Source organism: Lagenorhynchus albirostris, chromosome 14 (genome assembly GCF_949774975.1).
Source record: "Lagenorhynchus albirostris chromosome 14, mLagAlb1.1, whole genome shotgun sequence".
Classification (NCBI taxonomy): Eukaryota; Metazoa; Chordata; class Mammalia; order Artiodactyla; family Delphinidae; genus Lagenorhynchus; species Lagenorhynchus albirostris.
The window spans coordinates 58,674,451-58,702,247 of record NC_083108.1 but is presented as its reverse complement, the minus strand read 5'-3'; the positions used below and the strand labels follow the sequence as shown (position 1 = coordinate 58,702,247).

Sequence of the window (27,797 nt, the reverse complement as noted above, 5' to 3'; positions counted from 1 at the left end):
CTGGTTTTTAATACAGAAATCAACAAGCTGACCCTAAAATTTATATGGTAATGCAAGGGACCAAAGTATTAAAAACAAATCTTGAAAAACAACAAAATTAGAAAATTCATGCTTTGTGATTGTAAAACATACCACAAAGCTACAGTAATCAAGACAGTGTGGTACTGGCAAAAAGATAGATATATAAATCAATGAAATACAACTGAGAGTCCAAAAATAAACTCTTACATTTATGGTCAAATAATTCTCAACAAGAGTGTCAAGATAATTCAACAGAGAAAAAAATAATATTTTCAACAAATGATGCTGAGACAACTAGATATCCATACACAAAAGAATAAATTTGGACCCCTACCTAACACCATATACAAAAATCAACTCAAAATAAATTGCAGACCTAAATATAAGAGCTAAAACTACAAAATTCTTAGAAGAAAATAGACAAGTATATTTATAACCCTGAGTTAGGCAATGGTTTCTTAGTTACAACACCAAATGCAAAAGCAACAATAAATAAATAAAAAAGACTGCATCAAAATTTAAAACTTTTGTGTTGCAATACCATCAAGAAAGTGAAAAGACAACCCACAAAATGGGAGAAATTATTTGCAAGTCATATATCTGATAATGGACTTGTACCCAGAATATATAAATAACTCTTATAACCTAACAATAAAAGGACAATAAGCCAATTAAAAAATGGGCATTGGTTCTGAATAGACACTTCTCCAAGGAAGATATATGAATGCCAATAAGCACATGAAAAGATGCTCAATATCATTAGTCATTAGAGAAATGCAAATCAAAACCACTTCACACCCACTAAGATGCCTATAACAAGTGCTGGTGAGGATGTAGAAAAATTGGAACCTGCATACACAGTGGTGGAAATGTATACAGCCACTTTGGAAAATACTTTAGTGGTTCCTCAAAATGTTAAACATAGAAAATATGACCCAGCAACTCTACTCCTAGGTATATACCCAAAAGAAATGAAAACAGATACCCACATAAAAACTTATACACAAATATCCACAGCTCCATTACTTGCATAGTCAAAAGGTGGAAACAATCTAAACATTCATCAACTGATGAATGGATAAATTAAATGTGGCATATCCATACAGTACAATATTATTTGACCATAAAACAACAAAGTACTGATACATACTGTAATATAGATGAATTGTGAAAGCATTATGCTCAATAAAAGACAGGCATAAAAGACAACATATTGTATGATTCCATTCATATTAAATGTCCAGAATAGGCATATAGAGATACTCTGATTTAAAAAATATATATTTAACACATAATAATAGTTGGTTGCTTTCTCTAGAAATATGTAGAATTAGAAGGAAACTCTGAGATCACCCAGCCGGTCAAGTCACAGTGAAGATGTGGCAGATTGTATTTTCCAAACATGGCCACGTCATTCACCCCATCCACTAAGCTCTCCTTAGTGTTACACTCATGCTTCTCCATCAGAGGCGGGGCCTGTGTACCCTCCTCTTAAACCCAGGTGGGCCTACCACCATGATGGAAGTAACAACATAACCTCAATGGCGTGGCCATAAAAGGCAATACAGCTTCCCCTGCTGTGTTTCGTGAGACACATGGTCTTGGAAGCCCTGAGCCAACATATAAGGAATCTGGCTAGTCTTAAGCCAGCATGCTGGAGAAGTCATACAAAGAGACTACTGACAGGGAGGGAGGAAAGGAGGGGAGAGAGAAAGGGGGCCAGGGGGGTGAGAGAGAGAGAGAATGAAGAATCTTCCTAGCCCAGCTTTGTGATATCCAATACAGCAGTCACTAGCCACATGCAGCTGTTTAAATTTAAATTAATTAAAATGATTAAATTTAAAAATCTGCTTTTCAGCCACACTAGTCATATTTCAAGTGCTTAACAACCATGTGACTAGTTTCTACTGTACCTGACAGGGCTGATGTAGACCATTTCTATCATCATAGAAAGTTCTAGTAGACAGTGCTGCCTCAGGTAATTTCAGCTGCCAGCCTTCAGGCCGCCCCAGCTAATAATGCTGTGTGGTGCAGATGAACTCTCCTACCAAGCACCACACAGGATGCAAATTCATGCTCAAAATAAACGTTGTTGTTGTTTCCAGCCACTGACCTTTGGGGTGGTTTGTCACACAGCCACAGTGAGGGAATGCAAGGAGAGTAAAGGGCAGGATGTGAAATAATCAGCGGAGTCCATAAAACCAGGTAAATGGTAGAACCAATCACATTTCACTGCAATGTCCAGTAAGTGCTTAGCACAATGTCATAAGTGCTTATGAATAAATGAACAAGAAAACCCTCAATACTCAAGGCCTCTATCATTTTAACCCCAAGCACCCTGCCACTATGCACCAGAAGCACTGTCTCTACTATTCCAGAAAAAGATTTGATGATTCCTAGTTCTGAAGGAACAGGAATCAGAAATGTTTGCATCAGTGAATTAGTGGTTTTAAAAAAAAAAAAAAAAGAGTCCTACCTTCTTTCCAATGAGTTTACTAAAATCACCATTTAACAAGCAGGTGGAGCTTCACCTGATTTTCCAGTTTTTACACTTAATTTTTACTCTACTTTTTGAAGCATTTTGTAAGTATTACAGAATTTTAAACTGAAAAGCAAAACAAACAAAAACTTTTGAGAGTTTTTATCAGTAGTAACCAAACGCTTTCTTCTTTAAATACTGCCTTACCAAGCAAGGTCTTTCAAATAAAATCCAATTTTTAATTATTTGAATAATGGAAATTACAGACTTGGAGAGTCAAAAAATAATTTGAGATTTAAGTAAATTTCTACCTAAACATGAATATAGCAATTGTTAGGAGACTTTATTTCCAATAATGAATAATGAAGATACATTGAAACAACGTGGGAAGTGGCACAGATTCACCTCTGACCACAGCACAAAGCTGGACTTCATGAGAAAACTACCAAATTTTTAGCCAGCACAAGCCTAAGCAGACGTGCCATATCAAAACTTCCATGTAGGGACTTCCCTGGTGGCGCAGTGGTTAGGAATCCGCCTGCCAGTGCAGGGGACATGGGTTTGAGCCCTGGTCCGGGAAGACCCCACATGCCGCGGAGCAACTAAGCCCGTGCGCCACAACTACTGAGCCCGCGAGCCTAGAACCCGAGCTCCGCAACAAGAGAGGCCACCACCAGAAGCCTGCGCACCGCAACGAAGAGTAGCCCCCGTCTGCCACAACTAGAGAAAGACTGCACGCAGCAATGAAGACCCAATGCAGCCAAAAAAAATAAAAATAAAATTAAAAAAAACTTCCATGTATAAAACTACGTGATATTAAAGAATTATTGTTAATTTTTAAAGTGCTAATAGCTATGTTTTCAAGAGTTCTTATCTTTCAGAGACAGACAATACATTTATGATAAAATAATATCAGGGGTCTGACTGACACTAAACAGAGCTATAGGGTGAACAGTGCAGGGGAACAGAGATGAAGCAAGGGTAGCCCCGAGTGAATGATGGCTGTAACTGCTGATTATTACTGCTGTTCATTATACTCTTCCCTCTTCTATTTATGCTTAAAAACATCCATAGTGAAAACCCTAACCCTAACCAACCAACCTCTCTAGTTAAATGTTTTGGTTAAAATGCAAAGTGAGGGTACAGAGTATGAGATGGTGACCACCACACTCACATAAAGGCCAGGCTTCCCAAAATTTTAACTATTAATGAGGACCAAAATGTCACAAATCAGCACATAATGCCTCTCATCTATAAAAATCATTACCACTTCTAGTACATACAAATGCTCTCATGTCAGGATTACAGCTAAGAGGTAGCTGACGTACTTTATACAGAATTCTAATATGTGTGGTTACTGAATTTCTTAGCCAACAGCTGGAAGAGAGGCTAATAAATACAGACCCAAGACTGCTGACGGTCTAACAGGATGGGAAAAGAGAGAACAGCTGTGTAAGACATGAAGTTCACCACTAATTAATGCAACTTTAAGAACAGTAATAACCAGTATGTGTATGGAAAGGCCACAGGCTTCGGGTTCAAACACAGGCCACCTTCCACAGCCACTTAATAGCTCTGTAAACTAAGCCATTACTTAACCTCACTTTTCTCTTCAGAAAGGCTTGCCTTGATGGCTGAGAGAGAGATCACTGTCAATCATCTTGGAAGCACATTCTCCAACATCTGCAACCTTGAGAAACCCTGACCCTGAATCCCCCAGTTCAGCTGCTCCTAGGTTCCCAACCCTCAGCAACTGCATAAATAATAAATGTTTACTGAATTAAGTTGCTGTTTGGGGTAACTTGTTACTTAGAACAATTAGTGTATTATATTTAGGGAACAGTTTGTCTATGATTTGACTAGCGAAATTTTTTTTTCTAAATATAGTGAGTCTTTTTGCTATGTAAACTAGATTATACAAGGGAACCCTTTAATTCATCTGAATAGGCTACTCATCACCTTGTAACAGCATGTTTACAAAGCTGGATATCATTTTCTGTACTGAACTCCTTGAGTCTGACATTGCTTGTATGCAAGAGAAGTATGGGGGCAAAACCCCAGACCAGTGTCATGGTTCATTACCTCAGACCTTACACTCTCTATCTGTATATATGTGCTCTGTGTCTGCTCTACAGTATATTTTAATAGTAAAAAAGTACTCTTAGTCCTACCTGAATGAGGCATTTGCTCACATCACTAGCACAGAGTGCTTTGTTACAACTCAGTGACATGGGGACCCATGTCAGGAACACCAGGATGGCTACAGTAAGCATAACAACAGAGCGTGACTTCATGTTTCTTCAAAGACAATCACCAACTCCCAGGAAGCTAAACAAACAAAAAGAAAAAAAAACAACAAAAACTTTAATTCAAAGGCAAATGCTAGGGTAAAAACAAATACAAAAATGAAAATCAAATAAATAAAACAAGACTCATTGTGTTAAAAGACTTTTGAGTGACTGTTTAAAGATTATTCTCAATGAAAGATTACTTAAACACTCAAAAAAAAGCTACAATATACAGTAATATCTTGTTAGCCATCTTCAAAGATATAGAATTCTGAAATTCCTCAGAGTACCCAGAAATGGTGACTGTGAAAATTAAAGTGAATATGTGTGTGTGTGTGTGTATACATACCATCAGTAACCTGAAAGTATCAATATATAAAGCAAATAAGTAGTTTCAATGCTGCACTGCTTTGCAAAACAAAAAAAACTATTAATATTGTATTATAATTTAAAAAACATTTATCAATATTTTAATTCTTAGAATTGAGACAAATTTTAAAAATGCAAATTATTCTAGTGTCTACTTGTTACTATCTCATTTTGTCTCTTAACATAATTAGCCAAAATGAAGCAGCTCAGCGGAAGGAGTGGACAGTTGCTCCTTAAATAATTTAGCGAATAACAAAGGGAATAGTAAATTATTAACTGCATTAAGAACTCTAACTTACCAAAATGTGAAGATATTCTTTTAACTCTCTACCTTAGGTACCAGTGATTCTTCAAAGATATTGAAGAAAATATTACAGTCCAAAAAGAAAAAGGAAAGAAAGACCAGCACAAATTCTGACAGTGGCTGAACAACCAACAGTCATTAAACTTTTAAAAAGGAGAAGATAAAACTTCTTGGGGTTTAAAACACACCCCCCAAACAGAATCAATTAAATAAACGACTAGTGATGTAAGACGGATAAAAGGTGCGTTTATGGGCCTTTATGATTGCTGTAAACCTGTATTCTAAGTGTTAGCAAGAACAATAAAGCAAAGGCAAGAAGAAGGTGAAGAGTACCGGGCTCTGTGCCCGTGTGGCTCGGTTCCGTAGGAGAAAGCCCCAGGGGCCGTAGCCGAGGCCGGGGGTACCCTCCTGGGACCGTCAGGACCCACCGCCCGCTTTACTGAACCGCACGCCCAAGTCCGGTGACTCCGGAGCCACCGGCACGTATTCGTGGAGGCCAAAGAAGGCATCGGAAAACGGATTCTTCCAGAGCTAGTTTTCTCCCCACAGCAACTGAAAATGGGATATTTTCCCCCACCTCACGGCCGTCTGCGTCCCGCTACCCGAACCTCCCCAGAACAGGCGTCCAGGTGAACGAGGCACGCAGAGGCAGGTAACCGAGCTCCTCCTAGGGGAGCGGCTCCCTCCGGGGCCTTGGGAACAAAGCGCAGCAGCCGAGCGGGAGGCGCTGACAGCGGCCCCGGCCGCCGACGGAGGAGCCACGCCCCACGCCCGCCCCGCCTCGTAGCCGCGGAGGCCGCCCAGGCCGCGCGGGCCCGGTCCTCCCGGTCCTCCCGCCCGGCCGCGGCCTCCAGTCCCAGAGCGGCACCAGCCACCCCCGCCCGCTCACCGTGCGCTGCGGCGCCGCGAAGCAGCCTGGCTCTCGTTCCCCGCGGGTCGGCCGAGCGGGCGCGCCACTCTATGGAGGGAGGCAGGCCGCGCCTCCACTCAGTCCTCCGCGCAGCGCCCGCGAGCCTCGGCCGTAACACAGGGAGAGACCAGCCAGTCGCCGTCTCGCCCCCGCCCCCCGCTTCCCTCCGCCCCCCTCGGCTCCCGCCGCCGCCGCCAGCTCCCGCCAGGAGGCGTCTCTCACTCCCCCCGGCGCTCCTGTCCGCTCGCGACCCGGCCCCGCCCAGGCCACGCTCCCCGCGGGCCCAGCGCGCCCAGGGTCCCACCCCCTACCCGACCCCGCCCCGACCGCCACCGCGGCCGCGTCCACCCGACCCACGAGCGCTGTCCCCCTTCCTCTTCACCGTCCCCGTCTTCGGCGCCTTGCCGCCCGGCCCCTTCTCCGGGCTCACCCTGCCCTGGTCCCGGAGCTGGGACGTGATGTGCAGGAGCTCCTCGTCTTCTCACAGCCACCCTAGGAGCTGGTTTCGGCCCCGTTATGGGGATGCCGGACTGACTGATGCACCCCGCTGGTACCCAGTGCAGCTCATACCTGAATCCCGTCACTGACGTCGGAGACAGGATTTATTAAAAACGCAGGCTTCCGGGGTCTGCCTCAGACCTACTGAATAAGGGTCTCCAAGAGTAGAGCCTTCGTCCCGCAGTGCACTTATATGCCGAACCCTTCGTGGGCGCCCGGCTTTGTGCTCAGCGCTAGAAGAGGGCAGGGGCGCCGTGGGTGCTGGTCCAGAAGGTCGCAGACCAGGGGAGAGGACGGATGGACACCTGGACAGATGGCAGGAGACGCCTGCCCAAGCATGTGTGACCAACAGTTAGCTTGTAGATAAAGGCGACTGAGAATGGCACCCAGTTCTTTCCCACAACCCTGGGAATTTGCTTTTTTAAAAGTTTCCAGAGTTATTAAGTTGGAGCCCATTGTACTTTTCCTTTGGAAATGGTACTAGACCATTTTAGACCTAGTACTAAAGTCTTAAGCTGGTAGGATCTTAAATGCCCACATTCCCCTTGGTTGATGAAGAAAACAGAAAGAATGGAAAGAGTTGATTGGCTGACGGGGTGGACTGCATTATTGCTGTTAGTCCATTTTTGTAGAGTAAGTTAAGTATACATTTCAAAAACCATCCCTGAAAATTATCCGAAAGAAATAATTGAGTGTACACAAATTTAACTTTAAGGATCTTATTCTTAGCATTACTTACTGGTTAAATGAACTATGATACACTGCAATGGGCTAAATCAGATATTAAAAACTAATATTGTATATCAGAGGTTCTCAAACTTTGTAGTCTCAGGACCCCTTTACACTGTTGAAAATTATTGAGGGCTCCAAAGAGGTTTTGTTTATGTGTGCTACATCTATCAAAACTTTTGAAGTTAAAACGGAAATTTAAGAAATAATTTATTATCTCATTTAAAAATAATAGACTCTGTTATATGGTAACATGAATACATATTTTATGAAAAATAAGTATATAGGGCTTTCCTGGTGGCGCAGTGGTTGAGAGTCCGCCTGCCGACAGGGGACACGGGTTCGTGCCCCGGTCCGGGAAGATCCCACATGCCGCGGAGCGGCTGGGCCCGTGAGCCATGGCCGCTGAGCCTGCGCGTCCGGAGCCTGTGCTCCGCAACGGGAGAGGCCACAACAGTGAGAGGCCCGCGTACCGCAGAAAAAAAAAAAAAAAGTATATATTCCAAGACAAAAAAAAAAAAAAATAGTGAGAAGAGTGGCATTGTCTTACATTTGTGCTATTTAATGTCAAACTTAATAGAAGGCAGCTGGATTTTCATATCTGCTTTTGCATTCAAACTGTTGTAATATATATTATATCCTCTAAAAAAACTACAGTGTGAGAGGAGACTGAAAAGGCAAATAATGCATTAGAATTAAAATAAGAATAGTTTTGAGCTCATGAACTACCTGAAAATGTCCTGGGACCCCCAGGGTCTCCAGATCACACTTGGAGAACTGGTGTTGCAGAGAAATACCATTGGCATGGAAAGATATTCATGATATATCAACTTTTAAAGCAGTGTGTGTATTTTTAGAATGAAGATTATGAGCGATTTGTGTTGATGTTTTTTCTTTGTGCTTGTCTGCATTTTCTCATATCTTTGCCTGTATTACGTTGGTAATAAGATAAAAAATAGTTATTTTTAAAGATCCTCTTTGATAAGCTCTAGAAGATCAAATGTCAGTTGAGCCTCCAGGTGGCTATCAAGTTTTTCTGAATGGGTTTGGGAATTTGAGAGCTGCAGGGGTTATTGTAGTGGCTATTTTATTTTACCAGAAGCCTTTATGATCAATGCGATAAAGCCTCTTAGTAGGGTTTGATGAAAGGGTCAAATGTCACTGATTCACGTAAGATTCAATCACCTGATACAGACGCATCAGTGGTTGACCGTCAGCCAACTACAGTGTAGAGGTGACTCGTTTCCTATTGCTGCTAACAAATTACTGTAAATTTACTGCCATAAAACAACAATTAATTTTCTTACCTCCTGAGCTCCTCCTCCTGTCAGATCAGCGGTGGCATTAGATTCTCATAGGAGCGTGAACCCTACCATGAACTGCACATGTGAGGGATCTAGGGTGCGGCTCCTTATGAGAATCTAATGCCTGATGATCTGAGGTAGAGCTGAGGCAGTGATGCTAGGTCTGGGGAGCGGCTGCAAATATAGATTATCATTAGCAGAAAGATTTGACCATAATAAATCAATTGCTTGCAGATTTATATCAAAACCCTATCAGTAAGTGGCAAGTGAAAACAAGCTCAGGGCTCGCACTGATTAAATGTAATGCACTTGAATCATCCCGAAACCATCCTCCCCTCCCCCCGCGCCCCATCTGTGGAAAAACTGTCTTCCACAAAACTGGTTCCTGGTGCCAAAAAGCTTGGGGACTGCTGGGGTAGAGGGAGTGAAGCTAGGGGAGGGGGTGTTATCCTGCCCAGCATAGAGAGATAACAAGGACAATTGTAGTTTGTGAACTCACTCTTGTAGGTGGTGCTTCTACACTCTCACCTCTGGGCCTCCCCTCACCCCAGCCAATTCACCCCAGAAGACAGGGAGCAAAATGGGAGCCCGAGACACAAGTGTTGGGTGCCCCTGCTAAGCATTCCAGTTTGGTCTGATTCTCCACTTCTGAGCTTCCTTACAGGAGTACGGGGCAGAGCCCCCGGCCCTGCTGGAGGTGGGACTGGATGCCGGGGGGGGGGGGGGGGGGGGGGCGAAGGGGGGGATTGCTCGGGCCTGCCTGGAGGAGGCGTCCAGCCTGTGCGCCTTTCAGCAGGTGGAGACAGGAAGACTATTCTGTGTCCCAAGGAACCGGCCGACTGCGGCAGGCTGGGGATTATGGTTTGGAATCCACTGTCCCATTCTTAATGCTTTCCATCCGAGAGACTCAGCTGAATTAGCTGATTTGATTTACAGATTTGAACCAAAGGAGCCACATCTAACAGCCTGGCAGCCTGTGGTGTGGAAGGAAAGATCTAGGGATGGAAGGCCCTTTGGGAAGAAACCTCCTTCCTCCACCCTTTCCCCCACCTCTTCCCTCCCTGCTTTGTTGTGGGAATTACCGCAAAGCTCTCAAAAGAATGGGGAAAGGAAAACGCTTACTTCCAAAGGCCTCTCAACTCTTCCTGTTTTAAACAAGAAGAAATGTAGAAAATCTTGAGGCTATTTTTGTTTTGTTTTGTTCCATTCTGGGTTCATAAAATACTTATAATTCCTTCTGCAATGAACGGTTGTGAATCCACCAGGCAAAAGGAACGCCCAAGCAAGCTTTTCCGAGGCTCAGGTCCCTAGGGCTACAGGAGGCCTAGCAAACCTCTGGGGAAACTGCCCACCCCGCCTGCTAGGAGAAAATGCTGTTTTGGCAGATGTCTACAAAGGGCTATCAAGGGCTATTGAGAGATTTACAAATCTCAAAAGCTCTTAAGGCTTCTCAAAATCCACTATTTACTCATGGCTCACTCTTGCCTACCAAATTAGGTCCCAACTTTGTAGCTTACTGATTTAGAATATTTCTTAATTTATATTCAACTTTTTCCTTTTTTTCTGATTACAGAGAATTTAAAAATTTTGGGACTTCATGTGCGACCCTGGCCATTTTAGCCCCTGGAGATTGCACCTAGCTTCCTATATATTCCTTCAGTCTTTTTTAAGTCACATGTATTAACATATGTTTGCAAAAAATGAAATTATGCTAAGAATACTTCACTGCAACTTGCTTTTTCCCATTTGGCATATCCAGAACGTCTTTTCAGGCTAGTAAATGTGGATCTTTTTTGATGTTACACAAATCCTCTCCACAGAGCCAAGGTGGTCTATTTGTATGCTTCATACTTCCCCACTCCCGTATTCTGCATTTTTCTTTTTCCTTGGGACATGATTCTTTTTTCTTTTTCCTGGCTACATAAACCCTATCCACTCTTTTTTTAAAAATTTTATTTTATTGAAGTATGGTTGATTTACAATGTTGTGTTAGTTTCAGGTGTACAGCAAAGTGAATCAGTTTATATATATATATATATATGTGTGTGTATATATATACTTTTTCAGATTTTCTATTATAGGTTATTACAAGATATTGAATATAGTTCCCTGTGCTATACAGTAGGACCTTGTTGATTATCCATCCTACATATTCTAGGTTTGCATTTGCTAATCCCAGACTCCCAATCCCTCCCTCCTCCACCCCTCGGCAACCACAAGTCTGTTCTCTACTTCTTACGTCTGTGTGTCTGTTTAGTAGATCAGTTCATTTGTGTCGTATTTTAGATTCCACATATAAATGCTATCTTATGATATCTTATGGTATTGTCTTTTTCTTTCTGACTTACCTCACTTAGTATGAGCAGTCTTCAGTGGCTGGAAACCTTGTTTCCACTCTGAAACTCATGGGGGTGCACTGAGGTGAGAGGCTCCAGGGCAGGTAAGAGGGGACACGGGACTGCATCACAGCTGTGCTGTTTTATCCCACGTGGAGACAGAGCAATTCTGAGGCAAGAGTTCTTTCAGGATTGTGTTGGGGAGGGCTAAACATAACAAAACAACAAGCAAACGGAAAAACAAAGAAACCCACACACCAAACCTCCACAAGAAGGCAGCTGGTCTCCTGCTCTTCACCTGCTTGCCAGCATCAGCCTGTTCACTCCCTCTGAATTAGTGATGTCTTTGGACTGGATTTTTGTCTGCCTCCATGTTGAGCATACACTTTTGCTCAGTGAATGTTTCCTCGTGAAACTTCCACCATAGTGCTAACTTATGTCAGAAAGCCAGAGCTTCTAGATGCCTCTAAAGGACAAACTGCTCCTTTTCACCACCTCCAGCCTTCGTTGTCATTAATTCAGGGACTCAGATGGCTTCAACAGGGCTTCCATCTGTAGTATTCCTGATTAGACTGTACCTGTCCAGGTTTTCTATTCTTTTTCCCTTAATCAGTGACTTCAGCTTTTTGCCTTTAAGCCGGTCAGACTTACAAGTCGAGGTTTTTCTTTCTTCCCTTCATGCTTTTTAAAATATGGATGTGACATTCATCTTTTTCTTTTCTTTTTTTTTTGCGGTACGCGGGCCTCTCACTGTTGTGGCCTCTCCCGTTGCGGAGCACAGGCTCCGGACGCTCAGGCTCAGTGGCCATGGCTCACGGGCCCAGCCGCTCTGCGGCATGTGGGATCCTCCCGGACCGGGGCACGAACCCGCGTCCCCTGCATCGACAGGCGGACTCTCAACCACTGCGCCACCAGGGAAGCCCCATCTTTTTCATTTTTAAGTACCACTCCCATTTCACAAAGCATGTTGCTGTGATTCTCTTTCCCTTTTAGGAAAACAGAATTTTTGTATTCTCCAAATATTCCAATTGGGACAGTTACACAAGTAGTTTAATTAAAGCATTCTGAGGGACTTCCCTGGCGGCGCAGTGGCTAAGAATCCGCCTGCCAATGCAGGGAACACAGGTTCGAGCCCTGGTCTGGAAAGATCCCAGACGCCGCGGAGCAACAAAGCCTGTGCGCCACAAATACTGAGCCTGTGCTCTAGAGCCCGTGAGCCACAACTACTGAAGTCCGTGCGCCTAGATCCGGTGCTCTGCAACAAGAGAAGCCACCGCAATGAGAAGCCCACTCACCTCAACTAGAGAACGCCTGCGCGCAACAACGAAGGCCCAATGCAGCCAAAACTAATAAATAAAATTTAAAAAGAAAAAAGCATTCTGAGATAGACGGTTGAAAATATAGTACCATAATTTATTTTAGCAAACACTGCTTACGTTAAGAATGTTTGCAATGACAGAAGTTTTTGCCTCGAATCCTTGCACTAAAACCTAAATGCATGGATATGCATACATTCCTTAAATTCTTATGGATGTTAATAAAGACCTACCTGACAAAGGGCTTGTGTGCAGAATAAGGACTTCCTACAAATCAATAATAAAAAGACCAACACAATGAAAAATGAGCAAAACACTTAAGGACAGTTCACAAAATAAAATGTACAAATGGCTGTTAAACATATTAAAAGATATGTTCAACCTCTTGAGTCATCAGAGAAATGCAAGTTAAAAGCACAGTAAGATACCACTACATAACCACCAAAACTGCTAAAATTGAAGACTGACAACACCAAAGATTGATGAGGATTCAGAGCAACTGGGCCTCTGATAGTTGGCAGTAGGAGGATAAAACGGTACAACCCCTTGGAAGAACTGTCAGTTTCTGATGAAGTTAGACAGACATCTATGCCCTATGACCTGGTGACTGTACTCCAAGGTATGGGCCCAAACAATGAAAGAACGTGTTCACAAAAAAAGATTAGCATGTTTAGAGCAGTTTTATTCAGCCCCCAACTGGGAACAATCCAAATGTCTACCAACAAGAGTGAATAAACAGGCTTGTACAATATACTTCCACTCAGTAAGAAAAAGGAACAGATGACTGACACATGCAACATGAATTTCAAAACCTTATGTTGAAAGAAGGCAGACGCAAAACAAGTGTATACTGTTTGATTCCATATACATGAAGCTCAAGAACAAGTACAGGTAACCCATGGCGCCGGCAGTCATCAAGCAGTGGCCTCCGGGGTGAAGTACTCTGCAAGGGGGCAGGAGGGAACTGCGGGGGGAATGGAAATGTTTTGTATACATCTGTCAGGACTTATCAAACTGCCTACTTAAGATGTGGGTATTTTTATTGGATACAAATTACACAATTAAAAAAAACTGAGGAAAAAGGTACCGCTCTTAAGCTGAGTGATAGGCACACAGGTGGTGTTTTTTACTCTATAGACATACGCTATATATGCCTCATTCTCTATATCAACAGAAAAATTTTCTTTAAACGTCAATCTTTCCAGGGACTTCCCTGGCGGTCCAGCGGTTAAGGCTCCAAGCTTCCACTGCAGGGAGCACAGGATCGATTCCTGGTCGGGGGAACTAAGTTCCTGAATGCCTCGCAGCATGGCCAAAAAAAAAAAGAGGTCAACCCTTCCACATGTACTTTTCACTGTTTAAATTATAATACTTATAATTCTAACCTTTTGAGCCATTTGATTAATTAGGAATTATTTAAACTTTAAGGTTTGAAAAAGGATTAAAAACAAAATTGTGGAAATGCTTCATTTAAAATACAAGACATGACTACCTCATGAGTTTTAAAAAGTCAATCTCCCCTGCATAAAATTTTTGGGTTTTATGTGTCAGAATATCAGAGATAGAATAAAAATTATTGCTAACTTTTTGGATAACTAAGAAAAATACATATTTAGCATTGCTCAATTTCTAGAATAACTCTGTAATTCCTCAGTCTGTTAAAATGAGCTTCAGGGGATCTTTGCTTGAGATTTTTTTTTTTGCGGTAAGCGGGCCTCTCACTGTTGTGGCCTCTCCCGTTGCGGAGCACAGGCTCCGGACGCGCAGGCTCAGCGGCCATGGCTCACGGGCCCAGCCGCTCCGCAGCATGTGGGATCTTCCCAGACCGGGGCACAAACCCGTGTCCCCTGCATCGACAGGCAGACTCTCAACCACTGCGCCACCAGGGAAGCCCTGCTTGAGATTTTTATAGTTAAGTCTGCAGCATGTCTAATACTTAAAATTCATTTTCGAGACCTCATTTCCTGAATAGACTTGAGCTCAAAAGGCTAATTCTTCAGAGGTTGTTTCCCCAAAATGAGTATTTTGCAATTTTGCCTGCTGCCCAAGTAAACACTGGTGTTGGGCTTGGAGTCACGTGGGAGTGGAAAATAAAAAAAAAAAAACACTTAACACATTTCACTCTTATTTTTTCTATAAAAATATAACTCTTTATTAAATAACATGCACAAATATCTAGTCATTTATTAAACAGATATGATTTAGAACAAGATTTAAAGAAATACAAATCCTCAGGTACAATTTAGTATCTTGTTCATGATATTTGAATAGTTAAAAAAAAATCACTGATTAAACTAACCATCCTTTATTTCTCTTTCAGAATCCTATATCTTTTTAGGCATATACCCCATTCCAAGTTTTTTTTCTAGCATTTTAGAGCTTCAGAGTAATCTTTAATATCAAGAGCCCTTAACTTACTTAAGTATAAATTCCCATGGAGAAGGCATTCACTTTTTTTTTTTTTTTTTAAGCTATCCCGATTAGCTTCGAATGAGTCACTTTACAAAGGGAATCTGCAGAAGCAGCATCATGGCAGACAGGCTCCAGCAACTTGAGGTACCACTGAACAGGGTGAGAACTGTGGTTAGTACAAAAAGCTGGGATGACTAAAATATGCCAGATTTCTGCTTGCTTGGTTTTTCTCTTCTGCAGCTTGTTCTGTTTGGCCAAACAGTGATTTTTTTTCCGCACCCCCTTCTCTGGTTGAACCATCAGAACAAACTGCTGTATAAACTTACTTTCTATGATTTCAATGCTCAATAATCTGTTTTTTTATTTTTAGGCAAAAGTATAAACAAAATTTGCATTAAGTTTTTCATATTAAAAAGTATTGCTTTTATAAATTAGTTTTTAATGTTCCCAGCCTTAATAAACTTAACTTCAACAAAACCAGTGCTTCAAAATCTACCCTGCCTTTCTTGGCCCCATTTATCCAATAAAAAAGGCCAAAATCTTTCATCTAAATTTCTAAAGACTACTACATCCAATCTTTATAATAAAGTCCTTGCACTGTGTATTTTTCACACGTGCTGCTTTATTGCGCATGCCAAGTACAGTATCAATTAAAATATAAACTGATGTAAAAATTCAAAAATCCCTAAGCTTAATATATACCTTTGCACTCAAAAACTTCAATTTTACATTCTTTCCCACTAGCTGGGATTTCCAACTTGCAAGCTGAATTTAAATAACTTTATTCCTCATATATTCTTTTCATTTTTCTCAATCAGAATAAAAAACACCTATTATTTTATAATTCAAGAAAGTATTGTGGAAAGTTCTGTAAATCTTACCTCATATACTTATGATCAATATTACACATAACCTATCTTCTTTCCAAAAATGTTTAGTAAGTTTAACAGCAGGTTTCAGATCTGAAATATTCCTGAATATTTAATTTAACATCATGTTACAGGAGAAACTGGACTTTTTCTAAGTATACTGCTAATTATTTTATTAAAAACAGCATACCAAATCTGATTTTAATTATAAAATTTTGAAAATTATATGTTTTGCATCTTGATACAAGGAAGAAATACAACATATTAATCAATATTTCATAAACATTGCAGAGATCGATCAGAATATGCCCATTTCTTTTACCTATTTTGACTACCAAATATCTTTTTTGAGTACTCAGTTGTTATTTTAAAAGTGCAAAGGTTATTAAGCTTAGAACATTATATTTAAGCAATGTAAAAAAGTTTTACAATGATTTAACATGACCAATAAAATTTATTAAACATATTTACATATATTCACAGATTCTTTCATATTTGAGTATTAAAATAGACATTTACAATTTCAGAATTTTCATTCAAAGGCATTTTTGGGGGGAAGAGGAGAATAGGCTCTATCATGAGATGAAAAAAGAGCTGTTTCTTTGCATGACTAATTCTAAATAAAATGTCCAACATAGTAAGTCATAGGTACTATCCTGGGAGACTGGTATGAAACACCTTACACTACAGTCAGGCATCGCTATGGAGAGAATTAAATTATAGGAAGCATGCAGTATGGCTAAGTCACAGTCTCTACAGTTCTGTGATGGAAACAACCTAACTCAGACACGCATGCCTTATTTAAAAGTCCTGCTACCTCAACACACTATCACTACACTCCATACCATACAAACTACAACTTTGGTCCTTAAACATCAGACAAAACAGTTTTACAATTATTTCTTTGTATATGTTTTGACTACCAATCCCTTTGTATACATTTTGACCATTAATTACAAGATTTACATCTGCACAATATGTATAAAATAAGTTATTAAAAAGGAAGACAATATTAAAACTTTCAAAAAGAAAGCTGTACAATTAACTTACAGATATAATAAACTGAAGAAATTTTGTGCCAAGTTTTCCTTCCACATTAGAAACTATTTGGTAGGAATTGAGCCTTTTAGTTTGCTGATCTGTTTTAGTAGAACTTGACAGAACCTCAACACCCGTGGTCACCTCGTACGCAGAGCACTAACAGCTTCCAGCGCCATTAGCAGATCCTCAGCTCCCTAAACATCTACCTCGTCTGCCTACGTGCTCCAACGCGATAGTCACCTTTCACCAATATAAATAATAGTTTTCAGTTAGAAACTGCTTGGATCTAAGATCCAAAATAATTCTTTTCATTTTTAATAAAATGACAGTGTTTACTACATCACCAACTTTAGTTGAACTTTACTAATAGCTGTGAAGGCATAATATCATATTTTTGTCAAAAGGCAGTATTCCATAGTATAATACTCTTAAGCCTCACTCATTTAAAACACCACCACCAGGAAGTCACGGCTGCTATATAGGAGTCAATTCAAAGTCATCATTCACATCAACAAGGGGCACGTAAAACTCCTGGATTTCATAAATGCTGATAGATTTATAGGTGGCAGGATCGAGTTCCTGGAGTTTGAGCTGCCATTCTAACCTCTGGACGGCATTTAAAGCTGCAGCTTCATGTTGTTGCCTCATTAAAAGACAGGTCTATTTAAAAGAAGAGAAGAATTCAGTGATTATTTATTACAATTGCTTTGTTTAAAAATTAATCTCATGCATCATTTCTTTAGGGTGTAAGATGGATATACTAGGGTATGTGAAGCTTCTGAGTTACACGTCCATTTCTGGTTTACCCTGTCTGTATCCATACACCAAATACTTAAGGACCCACAACTTCACACTCATCTAACAGACTTTAATTTGAAACTGCTCTTTCAAGCAATAAAATTTCAAATTATCAGAAGAATCAAGAAAATCTAAGGAAAAGTGATTTTTGAAATGATTCAAACCAAATAATTTTCATTACAGATTACTTGCAAAATACATTTCTTCTCTTCTTGTTCTCCCCTCTTTCACATGCTGGAACTATAGCCAGACTCATACACTGGATAACAAATATGAAGATCTCCATTAGAAACTGCTTTTTCTCTGGTAGCTGAACCATGTATATGAAATTGGACCCGAAAAACGGGGGGGGGGCGTCTTTATCTTCCTTTATCTTCCAAAGTGAGACCTCATGAGGATTCACCACTAACTGGTCTTTCCTTTCCTAACCACTCCTCTCTAACACAGCTACAGTTTCTGTTTATGAAGGGGAAGTATCCAGTTAAAGTGAACTTCTAAACATACATACCTTTAATTTGTCAAATTTATCGTCCACATCTTGTAACCAAGACATGAATTGTCTTGCATTAAAACGATCCCTCACAGAAGTTTTACTGTCATCAGACTGAAAGAAAACATTAAAATTGTTGGATATTATAAAATAAAATAACCTACTTTAAAATCTATATGCCATTTTATCTTTTTATGGTATATTCTACTTTTAAAGGAATGATGAAAAGTATACTTCAAAGAAAGATAATATAATCTGAATTTTAAAAATCTGATAAAGTATTTCCATACTGAGATTAGTTATTAGAATTATTAGGATGCTGGGTTTAGTTATTAATTAAATAGAATCCTACCGATCTGTGTGTCAAAAATGTCTCAGAAAGGCATGTCATATGAAGTGACATGCCTGTGACTTCTTATTAAAGCACAATTGATTAAGAAATTAATTTTAATGTTATCGTTTACCACATGTAGGGAGAAAAAAATGTTAAGGTGGGAGACAGGCCTTTGGGGCTGACATTTCTTCCAGGACCAGTCCTTTGGAGTGCTCACAAAGAAATTCTATACCAACTCTTAAGAATACCAGTTTTGGTATTCTTTTAAGATAGACTATATTCAAACGTCAGCTTTGTATCTTACTGTGTAATCTCAAACTAATTACATACTCTTTCAATTTTCTATTCTGTGAAATTGGGTAAAAGCACCTCTTTTAATCTTGTTTGATAATTGAGAGTCACTAAGCCCTTGTTCTAACGCTTGGGCAATGGGAAGCACTGGGTCTGACAACTGCTGCCGTTACTGCCGCCAAAGCTCTGACCACCAACCAGCACCATCGAGGTGGCATCCAGGCAACACAATCACACTACTCACATTCTTGGCTGTTACCACTTCCTCCTTGGTCTTCAGGTAAGACCTTTTGACTGTTTTAAATTTTATTATTGAACCTTTTTTATTATTACAAGTTTATTTTGAAAAGGAAGAGGTCTGATATGAGAATGGCTAAAGGATGGCCCAAGCCCCTACCCAAGGAAGAGGACTTGTTCCTTAGTCCCTCAGCAGCTATGCTCACCTGAACAAGCCTGCTCCTCAGTGGAGAGACCGTCTACCAACTGTAAAGCCAGCCGTACAAGGGTGGGTAACAGGCCCACAGTCATCCCCAAGACGATGACTAAGTTCTTCTGCCCTTCAACTATTAGGTGGCTTGTGGCCTGATCCTTTTTAGTCTCTGATTTGGGGATCATTCTGAGGGTTTACTGGGAAAATTCACTTCTTTTCAGAAATTCTCTTTATAACCCATCTGGGACTCCTGTTTTTTTTTTGTTTTTTTTTTCTTCAGGTGAGAAAAATAAAGTCCAGAGAGAACTAAGTAACTTTCTCTGTAATATACTGCATATACTTTGTATCTCTATAGTTTGTCTGACTTAAAACAGTATTTTCTAGTCTTTTTTGGTGATAATCCTTCACTGTCTGTGTTTATACTTTTATATTCTGTCTTATGACCAAAGAATTTCATTCTGGTTTATGAAGCACAAAAAAATTCTGAACAACCGATGTCTAGTTCTGAATTCACGTAATTTACATGTGGCAGTAAACTCTTTTCAAGCCGTAGCTACAGTTTTCCACAGTTGTGTAAATTTGTCCCAACAACATCCAAGATCCAAACAAAGCCTGGCCCTCTCTCAGCACTAGCACGACCTGAGCTCCACCTGTTGCCCTTTCTAGCTTCCAGCAGCTTCCACTTTAGAAGCAACTTACAAGTTACCTATAAAAAGCACTTTAGTGTGCAAGAGTTGTTTTCTCCTTTGAGCTTTACTGATTGTTGAATTCATGTTTCTTCTGAGGACCCAGATTACCAAAGGTGCCTGCTATCCTAAGAGCACTAAAGGCCATGGCTAGTCCTTTACCTGGGCGTCCAGGGGCACGCTGTACACTTCTGCATCCAGGAGAACAGTGCATGCGCTGAACGGCAGTGTCTGATTTGCCAGTGTTCTTGCAGCTCTGTAATGAACCCGAAGAACTTCCTGTTCATTGGATACAATGAGTTTTTCCTAGTTGAACAAAGAATTAAAAAAACAACAATTCTTCAACCACTTGTTCTTCAAATAAAAATAAAATCACTCAGGGCTTCCCTGGTGGTGCAGTGGTTAGGAATCCGCCTGCCAACGCAGGGGACACAGGTTCGAGCCCTGCTACGGGAGGATCCCACATGCCGTGGAGCAACCAAGCCCATGCGCCACAACTGCTGAGCCTGTGCTCTGGAGCCTGCGAGCCACAAATGCTGAGCCCGAGTGCCACAACTACTGAAGCCCACGCGCCTGGAGCCCGTGCTCTGCAGCAAGAGAGGCCACCCAATGAGAAGCCCGCACACCGCAACGAAGAGTAGTCCCCGCTCGCCGCAACTAGAGAGAAGCCCGCGCACAGCAACAAAGGCCCAACACAGCCAAAAATAAAAATAAATAAATTTAAGAAAATAAATAAATAAAATAAAATCACTTAAAGTGCTAAAGAACTTCAATCTCAGAGCAGTTTTTCTTTCACAGTAAGCTTGAGAAATTTGACAACTCCAAGGGTTCCAAAAGTATAAGCAAATTTCCTTTCCAAAATCAGCAGTCTCTTTTTAAAAATCATCTTAAAATGTACAATGATGGCTTTTAGTATACAGTTATCCCTTGGTATCTGCGGGGGATTGGTTCCAGGACCCCCCCAGATACCAAAATCCATGGATGCTCAAGTCCCTTATATAAAATGGCATAATGTATGCATATAACCTACACACATACTCCCGTGTACTTTAAATCATCTCTAGATTACTTATGATACCTAATACAAGGTAAATGCTGTGTAAATTTGCCAGTATGTGGCAAATTCAAGTTTCACTTTTTGGAACTTTCTGGAATATTTTTTCTTGAGTATTCTGATCTGCGGTTAGTTGAAACCATGGATGCAGAACCTGCAGATATGGAGGGCCAACTGAACTCACCAAGATGTTCAACCATCACCACTAATTCCAGAACTTTTTCATCACCCCAAGAAGAAACCCCATGCCCATCAGCAGTCACTCTGCGTTCCCCTACTTCCCCTGACAACAGCGACTCTACCTTCTGTTTCTATGGATTTACTTATGAACACTTCACACAGATGGAATCACATGGTAACCTGGTCTTTTGTGACTGGCTTCTTTCACATCACATGTTTTCAAGGTTCATCTGTGTTGCAGCATGTATCAGTACCTCATTCCTTTTTTTTTTCCCCCCCTCATTCCTTTTTACCACATTTTTTTTATCCATTCATCAGCTGATGGTCTTTTGAGCTGTTTCTTCCTTTGGGCTATCATGAATGAAGCTGCTACCCACACTCATGCTCCATTTTTGTTTGAATGTATATGTTTATTTCTCCTGGGTAAATAACTAGGAGTGGGACTGCTGGGTTATAATGGTAGTTTTATGCTTAACTTGCTGACAAACTGCCAAAATGTTTTCGACAGCAATTGTATCATTTTATGTTCTCCCCAGCAATGTATAGGGTTCCAGTGTTTTCACACCCTTGCCCATATATGTTTTTGTCTGTCTTTTTTATTATATCCATTCTAACTGTTCTGACGTGATACACCATTGTGGTGGCAGCTTCTCTTTTAGAATGAATATTTCATAGCAACAAACACACTGTACTCTAATGCTAACTACAGTTGACCCTTGAACAACGTGGGTTTGAACCGAGCAGGTCCACTTATACATGGGTATTTTTCAATAAATACGTACGACAGTCCTACACAATCCATGGCTGGTTGAATCCATGGATGCAGAAATGTGGATACGGAGGGCTGACTCTAAAGTTATAAGTTAATTTTTGACTATGCAAGGGGTTGGTGCCCCTAACCCTCATGTTGTGCAAGAGTCAACTGTACTTGTAAACCTCTGACAATCACAGTACAATCCTGCCTTAATGTGTTAAGTGGGATCCAAAACTTCCACTTATGTAATACACAGTCACTCTTTTGTAAGGTTAATGCCAATATAGGCAATCCTCTGCATTTAGCAGATGGGAATTCCTGAGGTCCAGCTGCAGACCTTAGCCTGTCTGGAAGGCTGGGCTGGGAGAAGACTAAACATGTGGCTGGTCTTGTCCCCACCATGTTGCCTATTCACCCCTCAACTGACAAGAAATTTATCCTTCCTCCATTGGAGAATGCAGGCCACATTATATCCAAATATGCATTACTGTAGAGTTTTTCTGTATTTATAATTTAGTGAAAAGCTAAATAGACAGTCCTATTTTTTTTTTTTTTTTTTTGCGTTATGCGGGCCTCTCATCGTTGTGGCCTCTCCCGCTGCGGAGCACAGGCTCCGGACGCACAGGCTCAGCGGCCATGGCTCATGGGCCCAGCCGCTCCGTGGCATGTGGGATCTTCCCGGACCGGGGCACGAATCCACGTCCCCTGCATCGGCAGGCAGACTCCCAACCACTGTGCCACCAGGGAAGCCCTGACAGTCCTATTTAATCTGCTATAAATTGTTATGTGATAAATGACACTCAGAAGAGTTAAGTCCAATACTTGTAATTTATGAATTTAAGTGCAAGTTTAAGGTGGGACTTTAAGTGATAAATATCCAAACACGTGGTCAGATACTAAGAAAAAATAGCTAGAAGAAAAAATACTTTCTAAAAAGTTGGCTGGGGACTTCCCTGGTGGCACAGTGGTTAAGAATCGCCTGCCAATGCAGGGGACACAGGTTCGAGCCCTGGTCCAGGAATATCCCACATGCCGTAGACCAATTAAGCCCGGGTGCCACAACTACTGAGCCTGCATGCCACAACTACTGAGCCCACGTGCCACAATTACTGAAGCCTGCGCGCCTGCGTGCCTAGAGCCTGTGCTCCACAATAAGAGAAGCCACCGTAATGAGAAGCCCATACACCGCAAGGAAGAGTAGCCCCTGCTCGCTGCAACTAGAGAAAGCCTGCGCGCAGCAACAAAGACCCAACACAGCCCAAAAAAAAAAAAAAAAAAAGTTGGTTTTAGTCCTGCAGCGATAAAGAGCAATAACCAAAAATCTTTTTCACCATACAAGAAAGAAATACATTAAAAAAAAAATCCATTTAGTTTATTTTTGGCTGCGCTGGGTCTTTGTTGCTGTGCGCGGGCTTTCTCTAGTTGCGGTGAGTGGGGGCTACTCTTTGTTGCGTTGAGTGGGCTTCTCACTGCGGTGGCTTCTCTTGTTGAGGAGCACAGGCTCTAGGAGCACGGGCTTCAGTAGTTGTGGCACATGGGCTCAGTAGTTGTGGCTCACAGGCTCCAGAGTGCAGGCTCAGTAGTTGTGGCACATGGGCTTAGCTGCTCTGAGGCATGTGGGATCTTCCCAGACCAGGGATCAAACCCGTGTCCCCTGCATTACCAGGTGGATTCTCAACTACTGCGCCACCAGGGAAGTCCCAGATATACATTTGTTAAGTCAGACCCCCTCCCCTAAGATAATTAACAGAGATATGTGGCTTAACTGATAGCCTACATATTCCACTTTAGATCATCATTCTTAATGCTGTGTCTTTGAACTTCTAGAGCAGAGCCTCTCAAACAATGTCTTCTGAGAATGGGCTATGCCTCTCCCAAAGTACTGCCTTCCTCTTAGTTCCTGGGGAGGCAGGTAGGATGCGAGGTGGCTCTGAAGTCAGGGGCTCTTGGGGAGGCAGGTAAGGGGCCAGGGGCTCTGGCTGCAAGATGTGTTCATTCATTTAGCACAGTATTCAAATGTTATCATATTCTATGGGAAAAATGCCCTCAGAACAGAGGTTCTTAGCCTTCGGTCCTCATACTCCTAAGAAGCCTCTGGACAGAATGAGGGGAAGGTCATCTGTGAACCTGAATGGGAAAAATTACGTCTTTATTTTTGCTCACCTCCAACTGGCATTTCTTTCAATTATCAATGTAGGCCACAAACCACAGTGATGCCAGAAGTATTTGCAACTTTGTCATCCATAGAAATCACAACTATTTTCAATCCCTGTTATAGTTGTTGCAAGTACTGCCCCCAAGTTTTTATACTAATTTCTTCTTTAAAATTCCAATAGTCATTAGACCTGCTACGGTATGACACGTGATGGCAGCTCTTCCATGTAGAGACACCTGTGCTACACTACACAGCTGGCCAACTACCAACTAGTTCTTCCCACTGTAGAACCAAATGGCAGAGTTGTTTGTTCTCACACTGGTCAGACTTCTAAGTTGCTTTCTAGTTTTCTGTAATTCTAAATTGTTTGCTGGTGGATAAGTGGAAGGATGTGAGTCATTTTCACTATTAAAGTTCTGCAAATTACACAGTTCAAACGAGAATTCTGTCTGTAAGGCAGCACAGCTTTTGAAACATGGTTAGATGCATAGATGAATATATACCAGGTGACTTCACACATGCCTGATGGCTCAAACAGCTATTGATGTGGGTTATATGACCTAACTTCTTACTGTTAACACATCGCACTGACGTGGGCCAGGCACAATGTTGTAAGTTCTGTTTCAGTGCTTCTTTTTTTCATTGCCTTTCTCTCTGTAATGCTATAAATTAATTTTCTTCATTTAAAAACATTATTCTGAGGAAAGGTTTTATATTTACCAGATTGTTACAGGAATCCATGGCACAAAAAAGGTTAAGAACCTCTACCCTAGGAAATCAATCATGTATGAAGGAATTGCATACAAGGTTTTGCTTGTATACGAATATGTGTGCATGTCTGTAAAGATAGATCATAGCTTATATCACATTTGCAGAAAGTCCCTGACTCTCCCACAAAAAATTAAGGTGTTATTATTTTTGTCAATCCAAGTTACTTTGATGATTTCTATAAATAATTAGATAGGTTTTTCCCCCGGTCATTTCATGCCAAAACTAACCACCAGAAACTGGAATACTAAAGCAGAACCTAAAAGGACCAATGAGCACAACCTTGGTAAGAGTCTGTACTACAGTAGCTGGTACCAAGCAACAATTCCAAAGCTTTGGAAATAGGAATTCACTGCTACAGTTCTGCAAATGTGGCAAATGATAAAGAATTATTAGAGATTCTTATATCAATGTATCAAATATATACTGAACATGAATTGTAACATGGGAGCAGCTATCCTAAATCTGGCTTAAAAATTCTCCATCTTATTGCATGAGCACAAGATAAAATCAAACCATTTCCCAAAATGGCTTTAAATAAGGAAGAGTCACTAATAAAAAACTGTAGGCAATTATAATCTATTGTTAAAATACAGTTATCTTTGACATAAATGTAAATTTAAATATTTCTTACCCTTTCAATACTGTGTTGCAAACGAAGTTTCATCCTTACAACTTCCTGTTGTCGAAAAAGCTCTTTAAGCGGATCTGACAGGGAAGGTGGTGGTGTAATCTAATTAAAAAAAAAAAAAAGTTGGAAACATTAGATTTTATATACAATAATCAGCTATTCCTATAAAATTAAAACTTTTTAGTGTATAACTTAATGAAAACATAAATTCGAATTTTCTTTGAATTAAATAATATAGTAACAATTACACAACTGGTTGTGACTTCTCAATTTCAACTCTTTGAAACAAAGCAGAGCATTCCAGAAAACTCAGATGTTTTAATTCTGAGGCCACAGCAAATTCCAAAGAGCACATTAGGACTAAGGCAGTTATTTGCCATACAGAGACACATTTTAGAGCATCAGTAAGTGATAGTTCAAAGACAGGGAGGAAGGAGTAACAAAAACACACAAAACACCAAGCAAACAGTCCTAAAGATGACAGCAGTCTGAGGGTATAGTAAGTGAAATCTCTCTGTAGACATGATTAACTCCAAACACTAAAGTGCTGAATTTTACATTTAGTGAATTAACTCTTTTATAAAAATACATGAAATTGTCTTTAATACAGTTGTCGTTTTCAAACTTTATTATATGTGGTAACTCACTTTGTCTATCCATGCTCCAAAAAGCTTATGTTTAGTTCATCTCTAAATTGATCATTATAGTGAACTGTGCTTTCTGATAGATGCTGGAGGTTAAGAAAGCTGATTCAGGGACTCCTCTGGTGGTCCAGTGGTAAAGAATCCGCCTTCCAATGTGGGTTCGATCCCTGGTCGGGGAACTAAGATCCCACATGCCATGGGGCAACTAAGCCCGTGCACCGCAAACTACAGAGCCCACGCGCTCTGGGACCCGCGTGCCACAACTAGAAGCCCGTGCACCGCAACGAAAGATCCTGCATGCCTCTGCAAAGATCCTGCGTGCTGCAACTGAAACTCAATGCAACCAAAAACAAAAAAACAAAACAAAACAAAAGAAAGCTGACTCAGTCTATGCATACACTCAAGCGTTAATATAAAGAGACATCCAAGTATGGCAGTAACTGTCTGTGATCCCTGAATATTCTCCCTTTACCTCTTGGAGTATCTATATCCCCCCCCCAAGGTTTTAATTACTGTCAGCATATTAGAGTGAAGTAACAAAGGTTATCTCAGCACATTTGGCACAGTTTAATAACTCTGGGGACTCTTCTGAAGGGGGAACAAGCAGATACTGTGTGCTTCCTGGTGTGGTGCTACAGGGATTATGCAGTACTATACAGGAAATACTCTTGCCAAAGACACAAACCTGGATCCAATCAAGACTCTATTTATAAATAGTAAACGGTTTATAGGAATCATGGGGAATTAAAAACATGTCAAATAACAATCAGTTGAATCAATGCAGAAAATTCTACAATACCAATAACTTACTGGGGCTGATCATTTTTCAGTTCTCTAACTGCAGTAATGCATTTGATTTCTGTGTCTGTAAACTTCTTTAAATTTCATAAGAGGCAAGAGTAGAGTTTGGTGCTATTATTTTAGTTTTGCGAAGTCCTACGGGCATCCTTCAAGCAGCTCAGAGGACAAATATCTACTCCTTTGAGACCGGAGTGTCAAGAGAAAGCTTCTTTGAGAGGGTTATGCCTGAGCTCTATCTTAAAGGAAGAGCCAGAGCAAAGAGTTAAGAGAAATGAGTTGTGGGGAAGAAAGAAAGGGAAAGAAGGGAGGGAGATAATTCACACACGAGAGGACAGTACAATCACCTGCATGAGAACACTCTGGTATCAGGAGGCAACTGCAGGCTGTCCTGAGTTCCTGGAACATCAATGTGAGGGCAGGAAGGGTGGGATACAAGGGTGGAAAGGGCAGCAGGGCCCAGTAATAAAGCTTGTAGTCTGTTCTGGAAACAGCGTTTCTTCAAGCATGACCCACAGAACACTGGGTGCATAGAGACGATTTACTGGAAACGGTTCCAAGAACAAGTAAGTTTGGGAAACACTGTATATATGTACTTATTTAGGTATCTTGTAATTAGCAAATTAAATTTTAATAGTTCTCAGAAGTCCTACAGTGAAGAAATCTATTTATTTTTAGATAAATGGTGTTTCCCAAACTTATTTGATGATGGAAAACACCCCTCTCTCCCTACTGGAGAAGGTATTTAATTAACATACTGTGGAACACATATTATTTGTAACACATTAGGGTAAATTTTGTATGTAATGGGGAACCAGTGGAAGGTCTTAATAGCTCACTGCTATATTTGGAGAAAAGATATTAGGGGGACAACACTGTAGGCAAGGAATTAAGGAAACACATCACTG

The 27,797-nt window shown here is 40.9% G+C and overlaps 2 protein-coding genes across 10 annotated transcripts in view; both read right to left on the bottom strand.

The window, feature by feature from the left end:
- Nucleotides 1-6,498, bottom strand: part of TWSG1 (twisted gastrulation BMP signaling modulator 1) — a 34,321-nt gene extending 27,823 nt beyond the window's left edge. For 2 of the 3 annotated variants that reach the window (XM_060170621.1, XM_060170623.1), the window contains exons 1-2: nucleotides 6,351-6,498; nucleotides 4,672-4,828 (exon numbers count right to left, since the gene is read on the bottom strand). In XM_060170621.1, the coding sequence (XP_060026604.1) occupies nucleotides 4,672-4,794 (123 nt within the window). In that variant the 5' untranslated portion in view covers nucleotides 4,795-4,828; nucleotides 6,351-6,498. Of the gene's footprint in view, nucleotides 1-4,671; nucleotides 4,829-6,038; nucleotides 6,170-6,350 lie in introns of those variants that run through there. The other variant, XM_060170622.1, reaches the window with a different exon arrangement.
- Nucleotides 6,499-13,223: 6,725 nt separating this feature from the next.
- Nucleotides 13,224-27,797, bottom strand: part of ANKRD12 (ankyrin repeat domain 12) — a 116,031-nt gene continuing 101,457 nt past the window's right edge. For 5 of the 7 annotated variants that reach the window (XM_060121974.1, XM_060121977.1, XM_060121975.1 and 2 more), the window contains 4 exons: nucleotides 25,451-25,549; nucleotides 20,068-20,211; nucleotides 18,183-18,278; nucleotides 13,224-17,536 (listed from right to left, as the gene is read on the bottom strand). In XM_060121974.1, the coding sequence (XP_059977957.1) occupies nucleotides 17,351-17,536; nucleotides 18,183-18,278; nucleotides 20,068-20,211; nucleotides 25,451-25,549 (525 nt within the window). In that variant the 3' untranslated portion in view covers nucleotides 13,224-17,350. The remainder of the gene's footprint in view (nucleotides 17,537-18,182; nucleotides 18,279-20,067; nucleotides 20,212-25,450; nucleotides 25,550-27,797) is intronic. The other 2 variants (XM_060121976.1, XR_009534913.1) reach the window with 2 other exon arrangements.